Source organism: Rhinatrema bivittatum, chromosome 2 (assembly GCF_901001135.1).
Source record: "Rhinatrema bivittatum chromosome 2, aRhiBiv1.1, whole genome shotgun sequence".
In the NCBI taxonomy this organism is placed as follows: domain Eukaryota; kingdom Metazoa; phylum Chordata; class Amphibia; order Gymnophiona; family Rhinatrematidae; genus Rhinatrema; species Rhinatrema bivittatum.
The window spans coordinates 755231282-755254438 of record NC_042616.1 but is presented as its reverse complement, the minus strand read 5'-3'; the positions used below and the strand labels follow the sequence as shown (position 1 = coordinate 755254438).

Genomic DNA, 23157 nt, shown 5'->3' with positions numbered 1-23157 from the left:
CCCTGACCTCTGGCCTGACTCCTTGTCTTGCACCTCCGCTGCCTGCCACAACTCCTGGACTGTCTCAGACTTCTCAAGTCTTCTGCCTGCTTCGACTCAGACTGTTCACCGGACTCTTCCTCGCTAGGAGACCTTTGCCTAAGTCCTTCCGGCCCCGGCACCCAAGGGCTCAGCCTCCGGGGAACGAGGGTTGGTATAGATGAAGGTCCTGTCAGGTCTCCTGGTCCTGTTCCACCTCCTGGCTACGAGTACCACTGTAGGCCTTCCTTCAGTGGATCCTCCAAGCACTCTAGCCGGCTCAAGGGTCCACGTTCACAATAGGTTTGCCAAGGCCATGGACCCGGCTGATCTCTCTGGCCTCAGGCTATTCCAGGCTTGGCCCAACGCTTGCAACAACAGCAAGTGTTGAGAGATTAGCCAATCGCCTGGACTCTGCACCCCCGGCTGCAGCTCCGCAACCGGCTCCGTTCCAGCTCCAGTACCCGCCGCATCATTACACTTGTCTGCACCACCTTGCTATGCTGGGGATACCATACAGTGCCGTGGCTTCCTCAACCACTGTTTTATGCGGTTCGCCCTGCAGCCTGCACAGTTCCGTTGGACCAGGTTAAGACAACCTATACATTGTCTCTGTTGGATGGCCGAGCCCTGGCCTGGGCTTCACCACTATGGGAGTGAGTTGACCCCTTGCTTGGGGAGATGCAGCAGTTAGTCCACGCGTTCAAGCAGGTATTCAATGAGCCAGCTGCTCCGCAGTCACTGAACTCCTTCATCTTCGTCAGGGTGCTCGGCCTCTGGTCAACTACGCAGTTGAGTTCTGCACCCTGGCGTGAGAACTGGGTTTGGCGGGAGGACAGCCTATGAAGCATCTACCTGGAGGGTTTGTCCTCTCGAATAAAGGATGAACTCGCTGCCTGGGACCTCCTGGATGATCTTGAAGCATTGATTGACCTCAGGGCGGACTGAACGCCGGCTTCAGCAACGGGCCGAGAGGTTAGGCCAGCTCGGAGACCAGTTCCATTGGCTCAGTCTTTCTTCTGTCCACTAGCTCCTTCTCCCAAACACTAGGCTAACCGAGGGGAGGAACCCATGCAACTCGGTCGCAGCACACTCACTCCAGAGGATAGGAAGTGCCGCTGTTCGCTAGGCCGTTGCCTCTATTGCGGAGGCAAGGGTCACTTGCTGGCCCAATGCAAGGAGCAGCCGGAAAACTCCCAAGCCTAGGTGTCACCGGGGAGCTGACCCTAGGCTGCGTGAACCCTGCTCCCGAATGCATAGTCTCCGTCTCTCTGGAATACCTTGGTGGGTCATTTTCAACCTTGGCCTTCATAGACTCCAGGGCTGGAGGAAACTTCATCCTTGCTGATCTAGTGCAACAGTTGCAGCTTCTGGTACTGCCATGTACACCGCCCTTGTGGATATCCTCCATCCACAGTACTCCTCTCCCAGGCTGTGTCTCTGCCACAACGGTCCCGATGACCCTCCGCACCAGGGTTTTTCACGAAGAGGAGATCTCTTTTTTTTTGTCCTGGGAAACGCAATCCACCCCATAGTTTTGAGTCTACCCTGGCTCCAGAATCACTCGCCACTCATTAGATGGGACACTCTTCAAATCACTGCTTGGAACCCGACTTGCTTCTCTACTTGCTTGCCGACATTGCCTTGGCCGAGCATTCTTTTGACTGCCACTTCCCACTGCCACCACAATACGCAGAGTACACTAATGTCTTTTCCAAGGAGAAGGCTGAACTCCTCCCGGAACATTGGCCCTTTGAGCTATTGACTTACTACCTGGTAAAATGCCTCCTTGGGGCCAAGTTTACCTGGTACAATGCCTCCCCAGGGCCAAGTTTACCCCTGTCCCTGCCATGGACACAAGCAATGTCCCAGTATATCCAGGAAAATTTGAACAGAGGTTTCATTCGACACTCGACCTTACCAGTGGGGGCCGGGTTCTTTTTTGTTGCTAAGAAAGATGGTTCCCTCAGACCTTGTATAGATTACCGAGGTCTCAATACCATCACCCACTGGGCAGATATCCTCTTCTGCTCATCCCAGAACTCTTGGATCATCTACAAGGAGCTAAGTTCTTTACTAAGCTCAACCTTCGCGGAGCTTACAATTTAGTGCGAATCAGGCCGGGTGATGAGTGGAAAACCACATTTGACACTCGTGATGGGCATTACGAGTATCTAGTCATACCTTTGGATTGTGTAAATCTCCAGCGGTTTTTCAAAACCTTATGAATGAGGTCCTCCGAGACATGCTCCACTCATTGGTGATCATGTACCTAGATGGCGTGCTTGTGTATTCTAAGGATCTTACCATCCATTGACTGCAAGTAAGACAATACTATAACGACTTTGAGACAACCACATGTTTGCCAAATTGGAAAAGTGTCTATCTGAACAAGAGTCTTTGCCTTTCCTGGGATACATTGTGTCCTCCACTGGTTTCCACATGGACACCGAGAAAGTTTCTGCCATCAGAGACTGGCCCCGTCCAGTGGGAACTAAAGCCCTCCAGCGTTTTCTCTGATTTGCAAACTTCTACCGGCACTTCATCCCCCACTACTCGCAGAAGGTAGCTCCACTCACGGGCCAACACCAAGAATTGGCCACCAGGGGCACTTAAGGCCTTTGAGGATTTAAAACAAGCCTTCTTCCTGGATTCTTGCTTACACCAACCAGATCCCCATCGACCTTTCGTTGTGGAGATTGACACTTCTGACATGGCCGTGGGGGCTGTCCTCAGCCATTCTCCAACAAGGGAACATTACTCCCCTGATCCTACTTCTCTCAGAAGTTCTCTTCTACCGAGAGAAATTACGGCATAGGTGATAAAGAGCTCCTAGCCATAAAGATGGTTTTCAAAGAATGGTGACAATGACTGGAGGGAGCCCAGCATCCAATTGTGCTATACACTGACCACAAAAATCTGGAATATCTGTGTCGGGCCCAGCAGCTGAATCCCAGGCAAGCCCATTGGTCCTTGTTTTTTAGTCAGTTCAATTTCTCCTTATGGTACCAACCAGCATCAAAGAACATCCGTGCTGATGCCCTCTCCTGCACCTCTGAAACAGAGGACTCGCCCATTACACTTCAGTATATCCTAGATCCAGCTAAGGTCATTCTAGCTGCCTCTGACGTAGTCCCCGCAGGCAAGACTGTTGTGCCCATCCACTTGCGGAAGAAGGTCCTCCCCTTGGCACACGACTCTTTGACGACCGGACACCCGGGCAAACTACTAACTCATTACTACTGGTGGCTGCACGTCAATCAGGATGTCCGAGCGTATGTCAGCTCCTGCCCCACCTGTGCAAAAGCCCCCAGGCACGACCCTTACCGGGTCGTGCCTGGGGGCTTTTGCAACCACTCCCTATACCAGTGGAGCCTTGGCCCCACATCTCTACAGCCTTGGACCCACATCTCTACAGACTTGTTCAAAACCTTATCTCTAATACACAAGACCCTACACAATGAAAACATGACATGGTTCAATAATGAACTTTACTTCCACAAACACTCCAGAACCCCTAGAACACAACATGCAGCCACCCTACACACCCCCACACATAAAACCACCACTCTTAAGTCAACTAGGAAGCGTGCGATAACCATAGCTGGACCGAACTGTTGGAACAATATGACACCGGAATTACGGCAAGAAACATGCCCAATAAAATTTAAGCAAAACTGAAAACATGGCTTTTCCTACAGGCTTATACTTAACCCTTACGCTCGCCTCTCTCCCTTACTCCTACAGCCTTGCCCTCTAATGTACTTAAATGTACACCCCTATTTCTTTATCTCCACACCTAACTTTTTGTTGGCAATTATTCATATCGATTGTATATCAATTGTATATAAGACTTCTATCCCATTTCTTTCTCTCATACCCAGCTTTTCTCTTTTCCAATTGTTTTTATAAAATTCATTCTATTTATTTATAGACTTATAAATTCAGTGAGATAACAATTTGCTTTGCACCACTATATTATTTTTCCCTTTCATTGTTCCACTGTTCTCTCCCCTCCCCCCCCAGTTAACAAGTTTATTGTAAAGCACTATTGCATATGTTCGTTAACAAGTTTATTGTAAAGTTTATTGTTTATTGTAAAGTTTATTGTTTATTGTAAAGCACTGTTGCACATGTTCGTTCTATTTGGCACAGCTGCAATGTTTCTGTTAATTGTGAACCGATGTGAGGTTACTAAACAAATGTCGGTATATAAAAACTGCAAATAAATAAATAAATAAAATCTACCATTGTCTGAGGGAAAGCAGGTCATCTGGGTTACTGTAGATAGATTCTCAAAGATGGCTCATTTCATGGCCCTCTCAAAGCTTCTTACTAGAGATGTGCAATCGTTTATCACGAATTAGGCAATTACAAAGAAATTGCCTAATTCGTCCTGGTTCGGGGACCCCGAAACCCGAAAAGGATTTTCCCCGAACTTCGGGGAAACTTCGTTTTTCGAGTTTGTGTGGGGAGAGGGGCACTTTTTTTTTTTTTTTTAAATTAAAAACCACCCCAAACATTAAATATAATAACACCCCCTCCCCCATCCTGATCCCTCCCCCTCCCCAAGACTTACCAACATCCCTGGTGGTCCAGCGGGGTCCCCCCGGGTGCCATTTGACCCTCCGTGGTGTGCCCAGTGTGCTAGTGCCTGCTAGCCATGCTCAAAATGGTGCCGAATAGCCTCTGAACTACTATGTCACAGGGGCTACCGGCGCCATTGGTCAGCCCCTGTCACATGGTAGGAGAACCGACCAATGGCGCCGAAAGCCCCTGTGACATAGTATGGGCAAAGGCTATCGGCGCCATTTTGATTATTGGCAGCCGACGACGACATCGCTCCCAGACCCCCGCCGGACCCCCAGGGATTATTGGCAAGCCTTGGGGGGGTCAGGAGGCCCCCCCAAGCTGGCCAAAAAGCTTGCCAATAATCCCTGGGGGTCCAGCGGGGGTCCAGGAGCGATGTCGTCGGCTGCCAATAATCATAATGGCGCCGATAGCCTTTGCCCATACTATGTCACAGGGGCTTTCGGCGCCATTGGTCGGTTCTCCTACCATGTGACAGGGGCTGACCAATGGCGCCGGTAGCCCCTGTGACATAGTAGTTCAGAGGCTATTCGGCACCATTTTGAGCATGGCTAGCACTAGCACACTGGGCACACTACGGAGGGTCAAATGGCATCCGGGGGGGACCCCGCTGGACCACCAGGGATGTTGGTAAGTCTTGGGGAGGGGGAGGAATCGGGATGGGAGGGGGTGTATGTAATGTACTAAAATTAATTTAAATGCGTGGGGTGGGGGTTTTTTTTTAGCTTTGTTTTCCCGCGTTGTTTTTTGGCGCGGTTTCGGTTTTCCCCGTTTAGTTTTTTTTTTTTTTCAAAAAAACTAAACGGGGAAAACCGAACTTTACCATGAAGTATCCGAGTCAAAAAACGACCCGGTAGCAAAACACGAAGCACATCTCTACTTCTTACCACACCTGAACTTGCTCAACTCTTTACATGGCATATCTTCTGTCTACATGGACCACCACAGTACATCACCTCCGATTGTGGCTCATAATTCACCGCTAAATACTGGAAGGCACTTTGCAAAACGTTTGGGATCCAGTTGGACTTCATGTTAGCTTTCCATCTTCAAGGTAACGGACAAGCGGAGCGGACCAACCGTTCCTTGAAAACTTTTCTTCGCTCCTTTGAAGGAGACAAACAGGATGACTGGGTGGCCTTGCTACCCTGGGCAGAATTCTCCTACAATCACCACATTCACTCAGCGACAGGAGCCTCGCCCTTCCAAGTTGTCTTTGGAAAACAGCTTAAACCACCCTTTCCACTTCCACTAACAGTGCTTTCGCCTGCAGCCCAGCTCACGGCCCAACAGCTCCATTCACTCTGGGACACCACTCAAACCAACTTGTGATGTGCGGCTGCCACCGCGAAGAAGGACACAGATAAACACCGTCGCAGAGCTCCTATCTTCAACCCTGGAGATCGGGTCTTGGTAAGCACTGCATATTCGCCTACGGATTCCCTCCATGCGGTTGTCTCCTAAATACATTGGCTCCTTTGTGGTCACAGAACACGTGGGTCCAGTTTCCTACCAGTTACATTTGCCACCTAGCCTACGGATACACAGCGTATTCCATGTCTCTCTGCTGAAACCATTGGTACTTTCGACTTTTCACCGCAAACCACCAGAACCTCGAACGCAGTCATGGACGAAGATACCATCTACCAAGTGCAAGATATTCTTGATGTGCAGTTCTATCATCGATGGTGGGAGTACTTAATCTCATGGGAAGGCTTTGGTCCAGAGGAAAACACGTGGGAACCCGCCTCCAATATCCTAGATAAATTTCTCCTCCACCAATTCCACCAAGACCATCCCAGCAAGCCAAGACCCCCGGGGAAGGGGCGTGGGGGGGGATACTGTTGGGAACCCCGGCCATGGGCATCCATGGCCGGGTCCCCTCTTACCTTCTGGCACACTCCAACCGTCACTGCCAACTTCCCTGTCCCGGCTCGGGCCACGTCAGGGTCTTCCTGTGGCATCCTCCCCACGAGGGAGATGCCACCGGCTTCCTTGGGCAGCTCCGCCTCTATGGCGTGCACACGCGCATCACTCCAGAATTTAAAGGGGCCGCGGTGGGAAACCTTGGCCTGGCCCCAAATTCCATGTCATTAGCTGGGGATTATAAAAGAGTCCTGAAGATCATCGTGCCTTGCCTTGGCATGAGTAATTAGTTGCTGTTCCTGCTTGTTCCAGATTCTGCTTCAGTGTTCCTGCTTCCGTTCCAGCCTTCTTGCCTTCTTCCATGTCTTCCTGCATGCTCCAGCTCCGCTCCTGTTCCCGTAGTCCCGCTCCTGCTTCTGCTTGCTTCTCTGGTTTTTTACTTCGGCTTGGCTCCTGGAATTCTCTGTCTGCTGCCCTTCCTGATCCTTGGTGTGTTCACTGGCTTCGTCTGTATTCTGCCTGCCCTGACCTCTGGCCTGACTCCTCATCTTGCACATCCATTGCCTTCCACAACTCCTGGACCGTCTCCGACTTCTCAAGTCTTCTGCCTGCCTCGACTCAGACTGTTCACCGGACTCTTCCTTGCCAGGAGACCTTTGCCTAAGTCCTGCTGGCCCTGGCATCCAAGGGCTCAACCTGTGCAGAACGAGGGTTGGTATAGGTGAAGGTCCTGTCAGGTCTCCTGGTCCTGTTCCACCTCTCGGCTACGAGTACCGCTGTAGGCCTTTCTTCAGTGGATCCTCCAAACACTCTAGCCTGTTCAATGGTCCACGTTCACAATAGTTTATTATTACAAAATTTTACAAAAATTACATTATTCTTACAAAATAAATTCTACACAACACTTAAAATCCATACAAATAATATCTGTTTAATACCTCATATTCCATCATTCACACCACTCATACCATACATACTAAAACTATCATCATGAAAATCCACTCCTACAGTACATACTAAAACTATGAGTGGATTTTTATGATGATAATTTTAGTATGTATGATATGAGTGGCATTTCATATGATAGTTTCAGTATGTATGGTATGAGTGGATTTTCATGATAGTTTTGGTATGAGTGGTATGATTGATGGAATATGGGGTATTAAACAGATATTATTTGTATGGATTTTATGTGTTATGTAGAATTAATTTTGTAAGAATAATGTAATTTTAATAAAATTTTGTAATAATAAACATACTAGTGTGGAATAAATTATACATTATTTTTTATTATGAAATGTTTAGTCTGAAGTGTTTCCTTTGTTTTTTTTGGGATTCATTATTTTAGGAAGAAATTAATATATACCTTCTGTTATTATATTACCTTTACAGCTGGGATTCAATCCCAAGAAGTGCAGTCATGCATATAGGGTGTGGTAATCCAAAAGAGCTATATAAGATGGGGGATGAAGGGCTGTTGTGTATGGAGCAAGAAAGGGATGTTGGGGTGATAGTGAAGCAATGTGACAAGGCTGGTCCAGCTAAAGCCAGAAGAATGCTGGGCTGCATAGAGAGAGGAATAACTGGTAAGAAAAAAGGAGGTGATAATCCCATTGTACAGGTCATTGATGAGGCCTCACCTGGAGTAGTGTTCAGTTCTGGAGACCCTATCTCAAAAGAGACAGAGACAGGATGGAGGCAGTCCAGAGAAGGGCGACAAAAATGGTGGGGACTTATATGGAGAGATTGAAGATCTTAAATATGTATACCCCAGAAGAGAGGAGATGCAGGGGGGGATATGATACAGACCTTCAGATAACTTAAAGGTTTTAATGATGCAAAATCGACATTCCTTTTCCGTTGGAAAGAAATCAGTAGAACTAGGGGGTATGTAATGAAACTCCAGGGAGGGCCACTCAGAACCAATGTCAGGAAATATTTCTCCACGGAGAAGGTGGTGGATGCCTGGAATGCCCTTCCGGAGGATGTGGTGAAGACTAAATCAGTGAAAGGTTTCAGAGGGGCATGGGATAAACACTGTGGATCCCTAAAGGTTAGAGGATGGAAATGGAGAGTGCATGGGGTGGCGGTTACTTGGTGGTGTGGCAGTTACTACCTTTAACCAATAAGTCTATGTCTGATGCTCTCTGCTTCCACGGCAGGGAGGAAAGAGGAAAAGGGAAATTAGACAGAAGATGGAAATGAAGAAAAGAGTGCAAGGGATAACTTGCTGGTATGGCACTTATTACCCTTAACCAATAAGCCTTCATACTGTTGATATTACTCCATCATTCTCTCTGCTTCAGTGGCAAGAGGTGACAGGAATTGGACTCAAACAGCAACCAACAAGGTCCCTGGCTTGATGGTCTGGGAGGCTGTTAGGTATGGGGGGAATTGTATGGCGCGGCAGATTGGATGGACAGTTGATCATTTTCTGCTGTCGTATCTATGTTTCTATGGTGGGAGGCTTAGCACTATATGTCTGGGAGGGCATAGTAACGTCAAGAGTTACTCTTGACGTTGAGGCACTGTACATTAGTATTCCCCAGGATGAAATGCTACAAATTGCATTAAAATTTTTTGAGGAAAGATCACGTCCACATAAGATTCCTTCCACTTTTTTATCAGCATTATTGGACATTGCTCTTACTAAACATTTTTTTTGCGTTTGAAGGAGTTTTTTACCAACAGATCTGTGGCACAGCCATGGGTGCCACTATGGCACCAGATTTGGCCAATTTATACATGGCTGATTTTGAGGGCAACTGGATCTATAACAACAACCCTTTTAGTCAATATATAGAAACGTGGAAAAGGTATATTGATGATATACTATTGTTGTGGAATGGTACCACCATTATTTTTCAAGATTTTTTGGGTTGGCTGAATGGTTGGAATCTTCATCTTCATTTTACCTCTGATATTAGCACCACGGATATTCATTTTTTGGACATCAAGATCCTTAAAAAATCTAATGGATTTGATACCACTATTTATCGCAAAGCAGTCTCATCTAATACTTTTTTTGCATTTTTCCAGTGCGTATCCATGCGCTCTCAAAGAAAATCTTCCGGTCAGCCAATTTTTTCGGCTGAGACGGTTGTGCACATCAATGGAAGAATTTCAGCACCAGGCGATCTCTTTGAAAGATCGGTTCATAAAGAGAGGTTATCCTATGCGTTGTGTTAAACGAGCTTTTACTCGGGCTAAATTCACCAACAGAGATTGGTTATTTTTACCACGCCTTATAGACACAACAAACATGTTGACTTGCATTTTGCCCTTTTCATCTATGACTCAGACTATGAAGTGGATTATTCATCATAATTGGCATATGGTACAGATTTATAATGAATTTCAAGAATTACCAAGATTTGCTTTCACACGGAGTTCAAATCTAAAAGATCAATTGGTACACTCCAATTCTTCTGTGATTCCTTCGTCTGTTAATATAGGAGCACACACATCTTGTGGTGCTGGCACAGTTTGCCATGTAATGATCCACACTTCATCTTTACATTTTGCAAGATTTGATTTCACTTTTGTTCTAAGAAAATTCACAGATTGTCGTTCAACAGGGGTGGTATATCTAATACATTGCCCTTGTAACCTTTGATATATAGGGAAAACCCAACGGGCACTTAAAACTCGACTTATTGAACACCGATCTTGCATTTCGATGGGCCGTCTCACAGCCCCATTGACATCTCATTGTAATCAATTTCAGCATACTTTTGATGACTTAAAGGTATGCGTCCTGGAACAACTATCCCCGAATTGGAGAGGCGGGGACTTTAACATTCGGTTATTGCAAGCAGAACAACGATGGATCCATCGGTTAGGGACAGTGGAGCCTGAAGGTTTAAATTCAGCATTGGAACTGCAAGTGTTTCTGTAATAGCATTTTTGCTTGGGTTTGCATGTTACCAAATCAATGAGACGCTGAGATGAGATTTCAAGAAACAACATGGTACGTCACAGGTCATCACGCCCAAACCACGCGGGCTTTTTAAAGGGCCAACTAGTTTAGGGTGGTCTCTGTCCCGTTTAGAGTGAATTTTTTGAGACGCTATAGTCCGGGATGAAGGTTTGTTTTGCTGTGACATCGAAAGCTAAGTATTAATCCACTTCGTGAAAAGATATAACTGTTATTTTTTGTGTTTTGAATTATAGCATCTGTTCTGAAAATATACTCCTGAAGAAGCGACTGAGACGTCGCGAAACACCGGCCGCTGTCGGGTTATAGTTTGCAATTACACTCTTGGGAACAGATGAATTTCATATATGATTTTTGAATGGTTATTGGAATTATTTAAAACCGAACAAAGTTGTTGGACTTACAAAATCATACCACAAATGACGAGTAGTCCGAACGGCAAGTTGACAGACTGCCGATGTCAGGCTTGCTGATGCGGTTTCATCTTTATTAATTTCTAATTCTGAATTTTGGTTGGTTATCACAGCACTGAGAGAAAATAGCACACCAGGGTCCTTTGTTGTTTTTTGGTTTTTAGGGCATAGAGTCCAACAGGATAAAGATCATACAAGAGACTAAATGCACAGTAGAATCTTTATGGGCACAAATCTCGTGTGTGTTTGGTAAGGATATAGTGACAGGAGTATACTACCATCTACCTGGCCAAAATGATGAGATAAACAATGAAATGCTAAGAGAAATCAGTGAAGCTAGCAATTTGGCAGTGCAGTGATAATGGGAGATTTCAATTACTCCAATATTGACTGGGTAAACGTAACTTAAGATATGCCTAGAGAGGTAAGTTTCTGGATGGAATAAATGACTGCTTCAGTGAGCAATTGGCTCAGGAACCTACAAGAGAGGGAGCTATTTTAGATTTAAATCTTAGTGGAATGCAGGATTTGGTGAGAGGTAACATTGGTGGAGCTACTTAGCAATAGCGATCATAACATGATCAAATTTGAACTAATGATTGGAAGGGGGACAATATGTAAATCTATAGCTGTAACACTAAACTTTCAAAAGGGAAACTGATAAAATGAGGAAAATAGAGAAAAAGGGAAAGGTGCACTTGCAAAGATTAAGAGTGTACAACAGGTGTGGACATTGTTTAAAATTACATCTTAGAAGCGCAGTCCAGATCTATTCCACTCAATCAGAAAGGTGGCAGGAAAGCCAAACAATTACCAGCATGATTAAAAGGCAAGGCAAAAGAGGCTATTTTAGCCAAAAAGAAGTCCTTTAAAAATTGGAAGAAGAATCCATCTGAAGGAAATAGGAAAAAGCATAAGCACTGTCAAGTTAAATGCAAAGCATTGATAAGACAGGTTAAGAGAGAATTTATTTATTTATTTAAAAGTCTCTTATATACTGCTTAGTCATAGGAGTTGGCTGAGCAGGCAAAAACTCATAATAGAAACTTTAAAATAAACATGAAGCAGGAAACCTGCGAGGCAATTGGTTGGTCTGTTAGATGATCAAGGGGTAAAAGGGGCTCTTAAGGAAGATAAGGTCATCGTGGAAAGACTAAATAAATTATTTTCTTCTGTGGTTACTAATGAAGATTTTGGGAGACTGGTTCTGGAAATGGCTTTCTTGGGTGATGGTTTTGATGAACTGAGACAATCATGGTGAACCTGGAAGATATAAGATGTAGTAGACCAGATCTGACAAACTAAAGAGTTGCAAATTACCTGGACTGGATGGTATACCCCCAGAGTTCTGAAGAACTAAAAAATGAAATTTCAGATCTATAGTAATAATTTGTTAACTTCTCATTAAAGTCATCCATTGTATTTGAAGACTGGAGGGTGGCCAGTGTAACCCCGATATTTAAAAAGGGCTTCTGGGGAGATCTGAGAACTATAAACCATTGAGCCTGACTTCAGTGTCATGAAAAATAGTGGAAACTATTCTAAAGAACAAAATAGCAGAACATATAGAAGACATGGTTTACTGGAACAGCCAGTATGGATTTACCCAAGAGGAGTCTGCCTCATCAAATCTGCTACATTTTTTGAAGGGATTAATAAAAGTGTAGATAAAGGTGAAGCAGGATATGTAGTTGGATTTTCAGAAGGCGTTTGACGAAGTCCCTCATAGAGGCTTCTAAGAAAACTAAAAAATCATGTGATAGGATGTGATGTACATTTCTGAATTACATACTGGTTAAAAGACAGGAAAGAGAGTGTAGGTTTAAATGGTAAGTTTTCACAGTGGAAAAGGTAAACAGTGGGAGTGCCTTAGGAATCTGTACTTGGACCAGTGCTTTTCAATATATTTATAAATGATCCGGAAAAGGATACAAGTGAGGTGATCAAATTTGCAGATTACACAAAATTATTCAGAGTAGTTAAATCACATGCGAATTGTGATAAATTGCAGGGGACCTTGCGAGACTGGAAAATTGGGCATCGAAATGGCAGATAAAATTTAATTGTGGATAAGTGCAAGGTGATGCATATAGGGAAAAATAACTCATTGCAGTTTAGGTTCCATATTAGGAGTTACCACCCAGGAGAAAAGAACTAGGCGTCATAGTGGATAATACATTGAAATCGTTGGCTCAATGTGATGTGGTGGTCAAAAAAGCAAACACAATATAAGAAATTATTAGAAAGGAAATGTTGAATAAAACAAAGACTGTCATAATGCCTCTGTGGGTCCATGCTACTATCGCACCTTGAGTACTGGTGCAATTCTGGTCGCACATCTCAAAAAAGAAAGTTGTACAAGAGGAAGGTATTGAGAAGGGCAACTAAAATGATAAAAGGCATGGAATGGCTCCCCTATGAAGAAATGTTAAAGAAGTTAGGGCTGTTTTGCTTGGAGAAGAGACAGCTCAGGGGGGATATGATAGAGGTCTACAAAATCATGAAAGGACTTGAATGGGTAAATGTGAATCAGTAATTTACTGATGGGTTAGGGTAGTTAGGTTAGCTAATTTTAAAAAAGGTTTGGATAAGTTTCTGGAAGAGAAGTCCATAAACTGCTATTAATCAAGTTAATTTGGGGAATAGCCACTGCTATTAATGGCATTAGTAACATTGTATCTATTAAATGTTTGGGTACTTGCCAGGTACTTGTAACCAGATTGGCCACTGTTGGAAACCGGATATGACCCAATATGTCAATTTATGTTGTTATTTATCAAAATGCTACATGGAGATATTAAAATGTTCCTCTCTTTGCTCCACTGAAAGAGCAAGTGGGAACAGGACAGTTGGCATTCAGTGTATTCAACAGAGTATGGCTGAAATGGGATGAAACTGGTGTTTAAAATGGTTTGAGAATGAAACTGCTAGTTTCAGTCCTGCTGAAGAAATAAAAGGGGAAATCCTAACTGGTTGATAGTTTCCTGAGCTGTGGCAGTGCTGAGAACAAAGACCTAAAAACAGGGTTGGGTGCAAGGGTATTAGGGGCCCTAGGCAAAACTTCAGGTTTGACTTTCCCCTCATCCCTTAAGGATAGCTCTAGCACAGCACCTCCCACTTTTTCTCCCAAGTATTCTCTTCTGTGCTTGTTCCCTCCTGAACCTTGTGTGGGATGCTTAAGTCCCAGCAACAAGTTGGAAGCTCTGGTTCAGAGCAGAGCCAAGGGACCTGCAGGTCTGCTTCTTTAAATTTCTTATCTTTGGAGTAGTTAATGGCTGCAGGCAGTTGCTGAGGCAACTTCTGCTAGTCTATAGCACTCCCTTGGATTGCTAGAATGTAAACTACTTAGCTGCCATTAATACCGCTTATCATTTTATAGCACTACTGTACACATTCCTTCAGGCACGCCCCCTCTCTCCAGTTTTTCTCAGCCTATGTTCCCTAATAGGATGTGAGGGGGGAGGAAGAAGAAATGTATAACACCCTCTACTCTCCCTAAATCCACCTTTCAGAATGTTTTGAAGTGAACCACTCCTTCTCTCACAGAATTTACTTCATCACTGAGGCATGGTTTAGATTGGAGAGCATTTCCAAAGTCGAGGCTTTCTGCTGCTTTCCCGCCTCTTTTTTTTTTTTTTTTTTTAATGCTCATACCATGCTTCGGTTCATTTTTTCTAGTTGCCGCAACTTGTCAGAAATGTATGTCTATGTATGTAGCCCTTGCTTTCTAAAATTTTTGAATTTATACCAGAGTGGTTTGTGGAGATTGAGCAAACTGGAATACTGTCAAGTGGCTGGAGGGGTGGAGGTGCTTTTGGAATGGGAGCACTTGCCAGAGTTCTGGAGCCTCTAACTTCCTCCAATTTTAAAACAATGGGAATTTTATGGGAAGATCTAATCTCTGATCAGGTTTTTAAAACTTATTTGAGAGATTTCCATTTTCTTTCAGTATGACAAATTTAATTACTTTCTGCCCCTTTGGAGAGTAATTAGCCCCCCAAATGGACAGACATGAACACCTTTTACATAATTGCTTTCCAACATTCAGTTGGTTGGAGAACAAAGAAAGATAATGCAATGTGGCTTCCGCAGAATAAAGGATGTATAAATCATTGTGAAAAGATCACAAACTTACAAAGTAAAAAATTTTTTAAATTACTAGTACAAATGAAAGTAGATAAGATAATGGGAATTGAGGAAAGATATTTTTATTGGACTAATTGACTAGCTTTCGGAGCTGACACTCCCTTCCTCAGTTCAGAACAGAAGGTACATCGCTAGAAAATATAAGTGAACCATAAAATGCATTCCATTGATAGTGTAAAAGGGAAAGGTTGGGCAGGACATAAGTGAATAGAAAACGACAAAGTGGAATTTTATGATTGTGTCCTTTGGTGAAAAGAAAGGGAGAGAAGGGGGATAAGATAAAAGCATTCAAATATTTAACAGGCTTTAAGGAAGAACAAGAAGATAGCTTATGCATAGAAAAGAAACTGAAGGGCAAAGGACGTGCCCCAGCAAGAGGTATTCCTGAAGTTAGGAGGCTTAAGGAACATGAATGTAAACCTGCCTTCATTGGAGGGTCATCTTTGCCAGTGAGAAAAAAAAAACATTCTGCAGCCCTGGAACACCAGGATCCAGTTCAGTGGGGAATTGCAGCGCTGTGATGTTCAAGAGAAGACTTACACTTAACCAGGAAAAACAGAGGTTTTACACCAAAGTGGTGTTCCAAAAAGAAAAAAAAATGTATTCCAGAAGTAAAAAAAAAATCACTGTCCAATTAGAGTACAATAAAGATGGGAAACATTTCAAATAGTTCAAGTCTAGAATTTAACTTCACAATACAGTTTTTTCAAGACCAAATCACCAAGAATTTCACAAAGGTTACTCACAGTTCTCGCTTCATTTCCAAGTTGACCACTTTTCAGGGCCTTTTCAGTCGCAACTCTATCCAAGGTCCCAGTAGGACCCCACATGCTGCCCAGGAAAACTCATCTCCTACTTGAAAGAACTTTGTCTCAAGCTGTGGGCTCCTGAGGCAGACCAAAAATATAATCTGTAGACTGAGGGATTCTCTATTTCCTTGTGAACCTTCCTGAGCTTTTTCAAAAGTTCCAACTCTCAGATCTCAAACCCAGAACCATTGTGGGCATCCACCAAGGCTGCAAGCTTCAGCTTCAGTCTGAAGACTTTTGATTTGTGAGAATCACAGCCCACTCCTCATTTGACTTTCCAAACCCCTTCAGCAGCAACAATAACAACCCCCTCTGTTCTTTTGGAAGCACCTTAACTAGGCTTACTTCCAACCCATCCCATTTTGGGGAAGGAAATCTCTTACGCTCTTACCCAATACCCACCTCCCAGAACCTCTCACTAAATGGAAAGTTATCAGAAACATAGCACATAATTAAACCTTGTAGAAAGGCCTAAGCTGCCTTACATGAACAAACATCACTTTATTGAGAGAGTATGGTGGTATGGGCAAGGGAAAAAGATGCCTGGAGAAAGACTAACTTCTTCAGTGACTTAATAGGAAGGCCAACTGGGGCAGACCCGTTGATCTGAATTGATCCCTATCTGCTGACAGTGATGAGAAGTTTCAGTTTGGCTTAAGTGAGTGCATTTAGATTGGTGATCCATGATTTCCTTTTTTATTATAATGCAACCCTAAGCTAGCTTTTCTTGTCATTTCAGTGTAAGAAGCCTGATCAGCACTTCAAGCCTTATTTGAAACAGCACCTTCCAAAACGATTGCACTATGCTAACAACAGAAGGATTGAGGACATCCATTTGCTAGTTGAAAGGAGATGGCACGTAGCACGGTAAATTATGGCAGGACTATCTTCTCATTTCACCACCTTAAAGTAGTCTTTGGATACTATATTTAATAGATGCAAATATGCTTGCAGCAAACTCAGTTTTGGGTAATATTTCACCCACAGAATTTACTTGTACAGTTTTTAACAGAGTTAGGTAGAAAAGGGGGGAAGTTGGTCATTAAGTTGGCGATAGGTTGTGAGTTGCTTGTGGAATGCCACATATCATCATGAATCTGGCCAGTGTTGTTTTTTTTTAACAGTTCATATGGATTGTTACCTCATAAAACCTATGGCATATAATTTCACAACTCCATTTATAGTCCATTTGCTACTTTTGTATGCATAATAGAACATTTTTATATTTAAAATATAAAAATTGTTTGATACTTGGTGATCCTGTCCTTTGTCATTTTGGCATATTTCAAATTTGCCAGCTTTAACTTGTTGAGAAACAGTGCACGCAGGAAATAAAGCTTGTATTCTGATCTAACTTTCTAGTGTCCTGTAGCAGGAGTAATAATTATTTCGGATTTGCATAGTACCATTTGTTCAGAAAGAATTCTGATGTGCTTTAAACATGATATATATACTCCCACTTCTGGGGCAGATTACTTTACAGCTTGGCTCTTTTTTTTTTTCACCCAACAGGCTGACCTGGTCCTGCTTTTATCCCATTATTTCTTTGGAGATGTGTTCTGCTTTTCTTGCAGAAATCTGTTGATTTTTGGCCATTTATAGTGTGTCCTAAACTAGGATGTCTTAGAACAAATTATGTGCAGCTACAATGAGTCCCTGCCTCAGTGAGCTTGCAGTTTATGTGGGTACCTTATGCAATAGAAGATAAGGTGACAAGCTCAAAGTCACAGCAGTTTCAGTGACAGAAGGAGGATTTGAAACCCAAGTTTCATGATTCCCAATTTGCTATTCTAATCACTAGGTCACTTATTCTCCACTCCCACTATGTCTGCACCTAGGATATGTCTATGCATAAAATGGGGTAAAATGAGGGCTACGTTAGCCTGATGGGAGGATGGGGGAGATTGGATCCAACTGGAAACCTTACTTTGCAATTTATTTCTGGTAACTGGATTGCATGAAGCTCTTACAGGGAACAAGGGTGAAAAATTCAGCAGTGTAAGTGTGAATGGAAAAAAACTAGAGTTTTTTTCTGCTCTGTGGAAAATGAGTGAAAGTAGTCTACCTTTGCAATGTAAGAGATGAGAAATGGTGAAATTAGTCTACATACTAGTTTAGAAGTCGCTTCTTTATCTGTTGAACACCACCCCCAAAAAAAATAGCATAATAGTTTCACAAATGTGTTCATTTTGTGGGCTATTTATGAAACTGGTTTGTGCATTTAAAGATTTAACTTTTCATTGATCCTTAATAAAGAAGTTTTTGGAAAGATGGGATAAAGATCAATTTTGTTGTTGCTAGTTAAAATTAAATGTAATCCATCAGAGGAAGGGTAACAACCTAACTTGTCCATATATTTAAAAATAATATTTTGGTAATTGTAAAAGTAAACATCAAATGAAAGCTATTAGTAATTCACATGACCAGTTCCCTGATACGGACTGTGTTTTGAGAAACTGTGTCGGTAGGGGCCTGGAGGCAGCACTTGGGAGGCCTTCCTCTCTTCACTGCTACAGTGTGGCAGCACTTGGGGGCCTTCCTTTCTGCGGCAGCAGCACACTAAGATCTTTCATTTGATGTTTATTCTTGGAATTAACAAAATATTCTTTTCAAATAAATGGACAATTTAAGTTGTTACCATTTCTCTAATGTTGGATTGGATGGTTTGGTTGTCCACTGATATACTTTTTGCTAGTTAAAATTAACCATTATTATAACTAAAAATAAGGCATAGGAGACTGTTGCTTTCCTGGGGACAAAACTGAGTCCAGAGTAAAAGAAATAGACAATGTCATATTTCTAGATTCTTTTCTGACTTTACTAGACATTTTTTATCATAGACATAGAATGGGAGAAAAGCCTTACTATTCTGAATCCCTAGGTCACACCCCCATGCTTACCACATAAAGTATCAGAGTTTTTAAAGTAAAAGATAGGGAGTAACAACTCAACAAGTTATTTTTAGCTTTAATTCCCTCAAATGTCAAGTTAATTTTAGATGTAGAAATGAGGACCCTCCTCCCCCCCCCCCCCCAACCTTTAGTGGTCTAATAGCTTGCTTTTATTCTTTTAATGATGTATTTCCCATACACTGTGGTTTCTTATATTACTTTCTGCCTCTTATTTCAAGGGAAAAACTCCTCTTTCTGATGTTGTTTTGATGCAGGAAACCTATGGATGTTTACAGGAAGTCTTCAGGGAAATGTATTTTCCATGGTGATCATGGGTATGACAACAAGATAAGCAGCATGCAGGTACTTCACATTCCCCCAACTAATATTGTTGGGCTTTTTAGATGTCTGATAATGTTTCCAATCTTGGATTTACAGGGTGGTTTTTATTTTTAACCATTTGCTGCTTTCTGTTTCCTTTTTGAAGACGGTCTTTATAGGTTATGGTCCTACATTTAAGTACAAGACAAAAGTACCTCCATTTGAGAATATCGAACTTTACAACGTGATGTGTGGTAAGCTGTTTTACTTCTTTTCTAAAGAGAAGCAAATTTCTGTCAAGAACCCCCCCCACCCCCCCAAAGAACACTTAAAGGTGAATTTTAAAAGCCTGGCGAATGCCAGAATCGGGAGATGGGTGCCACAAGTCGGACTTGCACGCACCCAATGAATTATAAAAGCGGCCCAGATGCATGCTTATCTCCCACTGCACGCACATCTCAGTCAATTTCAAAAAGCGGTGTGGCGTGCACCCAGGTCCTCTGCTATGGACCTGGCGTGCACCCAGGTCCTCTGCTATGGACTTGGGTGCACATTGTAAAAAAAAAAATCAAACCAAAAACCCACAACCATTTTGGAGGTGTTTGAAGGGTCTGAGTTGAGGGAATGCAGCTATTAAACCATTGAGGAGGGGGGGTTTGGAGTACCTAGCTTCTGGGTGAACTGGTGAAACTGATCATGGTATAGAATTTATAGATGCATACTGGTTTTAAAATACTCTGACTTGTGTGGTAGAAAAGGGCTTTTATGTGCCTAGGTGCACCAACTTAAAATTAGGTGCACATGTGTGCACGCTCAAGCTATTTTATAACTTGTGCGCAAGTTATAAAATTGCCACGTCCCTGGTTGCGTGCCAACGCACATGCACTAGTGTGCACCTGTGTGCCACTTTGAAAGCTACTGTCCCTGTGGATAACTTTAAAATTAATGCGCGGGTGCCAATACATGCACATACTGGGCGTGAATGCACATGTATTAGCATTTTGTATCTTTTGCACAAGAGCACGCACATTATACCAAATAAGCCTCTTTGCGTGTATGAGTGCTCCTAATTTTAAGCACTTGCATGAGCATCTGCTAATGGTGCATTTTCCTTAGGAAATGTTGGCTTTTACACGCATTAGTGAGGTAATTTTACGACATGCACACATGCAGGAAATGATCAGTTTAATCAGTTCATCCACCAGTTTGCCCTGTTTATCTCTAGGTTATCTAGACCCTCCTAGTTATTCAGCCTGCATGCCCCCTAGATTTTCTAGACCCTTCACCCAGTCATTAATTGGCTATAAAAAGTGTTATTTTGACTTAAACTTGATAAATAGCAGAAGTAAATGGGTGCAGGTAAGAGCTGTATACATATTGCTTGTGCTGGTTATAAAATAGCAAGTTATGCGTGTAACTGTTGGACCTGCCATGGAATGCCCCTGCCCCACCCCTATCCTGCTCCTTTTTTAAGCATGCTAATTTATTTACGCTCCAGTATTTGAGTGTGTATATGCGAGGTTTATAAAAGGGTCTGGGGTGACTGCGGGGAGGGGGTACAGCTATTAAACCAGTTGTAGGTTTGGAGGACCTAGCTCTTAAACCTGATAAACAGCAGTCATTTAACCTAACCTAATTTTTAGCCAAATGATATTCTTGTTCTGCTGATACCCATATTATGCTTAAAGATACTGTTTAAGTTTTATCTGGTTTTAATATTTTTATTTTCATTGTTTTTATGTTTTAGGATTTTATCCTTATGACTTTGTTCCATGTTATACTATGTATGTTTACTTGTAGGCTGCTATGGCCTCAGTATTAGCAGCCTATAAATGTAATAAATACATTTGATCGACATGAGTATGCGCTATATGCGTGTGCATCTCTTTTAAACTTGATCTTTTATCTTCTTTGCACAGCAGTTTCTCTCATTTTGGAAGAAGCTTTATAATTTTCAGATATGAGTTCTCGTATAACCTCGTAATTGTCTCCTATATGTTCGTAACACACTGGAACACTAGGGCTTGTGTGGTTCCATACTTTTTGTTGTGGATTAATGAATGATTCTCAACCCAGTCCTCAGGACATACTCAGCCAGTCTGCTTTTCAAGATATCCAGCATGACTGTGCATGATGTTAGTTTGTACACAATGGAGACACAGCATACTTGTTCATTGTGGATACCTTGAAAACCAGTCTGGCTGGGTATATCCTGAGGGCTGGGTTGCTAACCAGTAGTTTAATAATCTGTTTTCACAGTCTAAGAACTGGGATATGAACAGACAACTAGGCTTCTCTCAATAAAATGACCAGTTGCATTTGAAGACCTGTTCTTGTAGCCTTATTGCTCATTTTTCTGCTTTTATTAGGGATGTGCAGAGGGTACGGATTCATCCAATTCAATATTCGTATTTGTTGGCAGGCAAATACGTTGCATTTGTTCAATGGCACCCCCGATACGTTGATATGTGCATTCGTTTTCCAGTTCCCATTAAAGTCAATGGGGGAAGTATTTGCAGCCTATTTTTGGCTGCAGAATTTGGGTTTTATTATCAATTTTGATGAAAATTCTGGGGAGCAGCTAATTTATTTATTTTCTCCTTGTAGTTTTTAGCTGTTCCTATTTTATAAATTATTGTATTTCAAAATTTTATTTGTAAACCTTTGTGAAGGCATGTCTGATGTAACGGTATAGAAATGTTAATAAACTAAACTAAACTAAAACTAAACTAAACTGTGGCAAAGTGGCATGAATAGCCTAAGGTACTTTAAAGGAGAAAAGGGGTAACAGGAGTGGCAAGAAGAGTGCTTTAATAGAGGTGCAAAGCAGCAGCAAGAGTGTCAAAAACACACCATAGCTTCAAAAGAGAGCACCGATAACAGATGCATGAACCCTCGAAGGCAGCACGACAGGCAAAGCGGTAAGACAAGTGGCATCAACATCCTACAGCACAATGAAGGGGGAACATAGCAAGCAGAAAGACTAGCCCCAACACACTGAGCAACTATGATAGTGGGCAGAACACCACAAGGAGTTGAATGAGTCATTTATTTATTTATTTAGCACTTTTATATACCGATTTTCCAGTAACAGAATTACTAATCAAGTCGGTTTACATTCTAAACAATAACATGACAGGAGGATGTCTTACAATAAACAGGAAGATTGAACTTGGATAAAAAATAATTGGAGTTAACAACATAAAGCTACATCTTTAGTTATGATCATTTGTTGGCATTCAAATAGAAGCTGAAGTTAGGAGAATGCTTGGTTGAATAACCAGGTCTTGAGTCTCTTCTTAAATACAATAGGGCATTGCACTAGTCTGAGGTCTGATGGGAGAGAGTTCCAAAGTTTGGGACCGGCAGTTGAGAAAGCTCTTTTACTTAATGTTGTCTTCATCGGTGGGACTTGTAGGTTGTTTCTGTAAGCTTGTCTCACTGGTCTGGTGGAGGTGTGTGGTTGAAGAGGGATCTTGAGCTCAAGTGGGGCGATGTTATGTATTGCCTTTTGGATTAATGAGAGTGCTTTGTAAAGTATTCTGAATTTGATGGGGAGCCAATGTAGATTTTTCAAGATGGGTGTAATATGGGCTCTTTTGTTTGTCTTGGTTAGAATCCTTGCTGTTGCGTTCTGCAACATCTGTAGAGGTTTTGTGGAGTTAGAAGGGAGGCCAAGTAGTAGTGAATTGCAGTAGTCAAGTTTGCTGAGAATGATTGCTTGTAAAACTGATCGAAAATCTTGAAAATGGAGAAGGGGTCTCAATCTTTTTAAGACTTGTAGCTTGAAAAATCCATCCTTTATGATGTTTATGAAGGATCTGTAATTCATTTGGTTATCTAGTATAACTCCCAGGTTTCTGACTTGTGGGGATAAGGTTAATTGAGAGGCCAGGTTAGTGCTAAGTTGTGGGTGGTTTCCATCTTGGGAGATGAGAAGGTATTCTGTCTTGTTTTGATTAAGAATCAGATTGAGACTTGTCAGCAGGTTGTTGATGGCCTGTTGGCATGAGTTCCAGAAGTCCAGAGTTTTATGAAGTGAATTAGTAATAGGAATCAGAATCTGAACATCGTCGGCATATAGGTAGTGGATAAGATTTAGCTTGCGGAGGAGCTGGCAGAGTGGGAGCAGGTATATGTTGAATAAGGTTGGAGAAAGTGAGGAG

At 42.6% G+C, this 23157-nt stretch overlaps 1 protein-coding gene across 1 annotated transcript in view; it reads left to right on the top strand.

Annotated features, from left to right (window-relative positions):
- Positions 1 to 23157, top strand: part of ENPP2 (ectonucleotide pyrophosphatase/phosphodiesterase 2) — a 639793-nt gene that overhangs the window by 324777 nt on the left and 291859 nt on the right. The window contains 3 exon segments of the mRNA XM_029591948.1: positions 16519 to 16646; positions 18946 to 19033; positions 19158 to 19245. Of these exon segments, the coding sequence (XP_029447808.1) occupies positions 16519 to 16646; positions 18946 to 19033; positions 19158 to 19245 (304 nt within the window).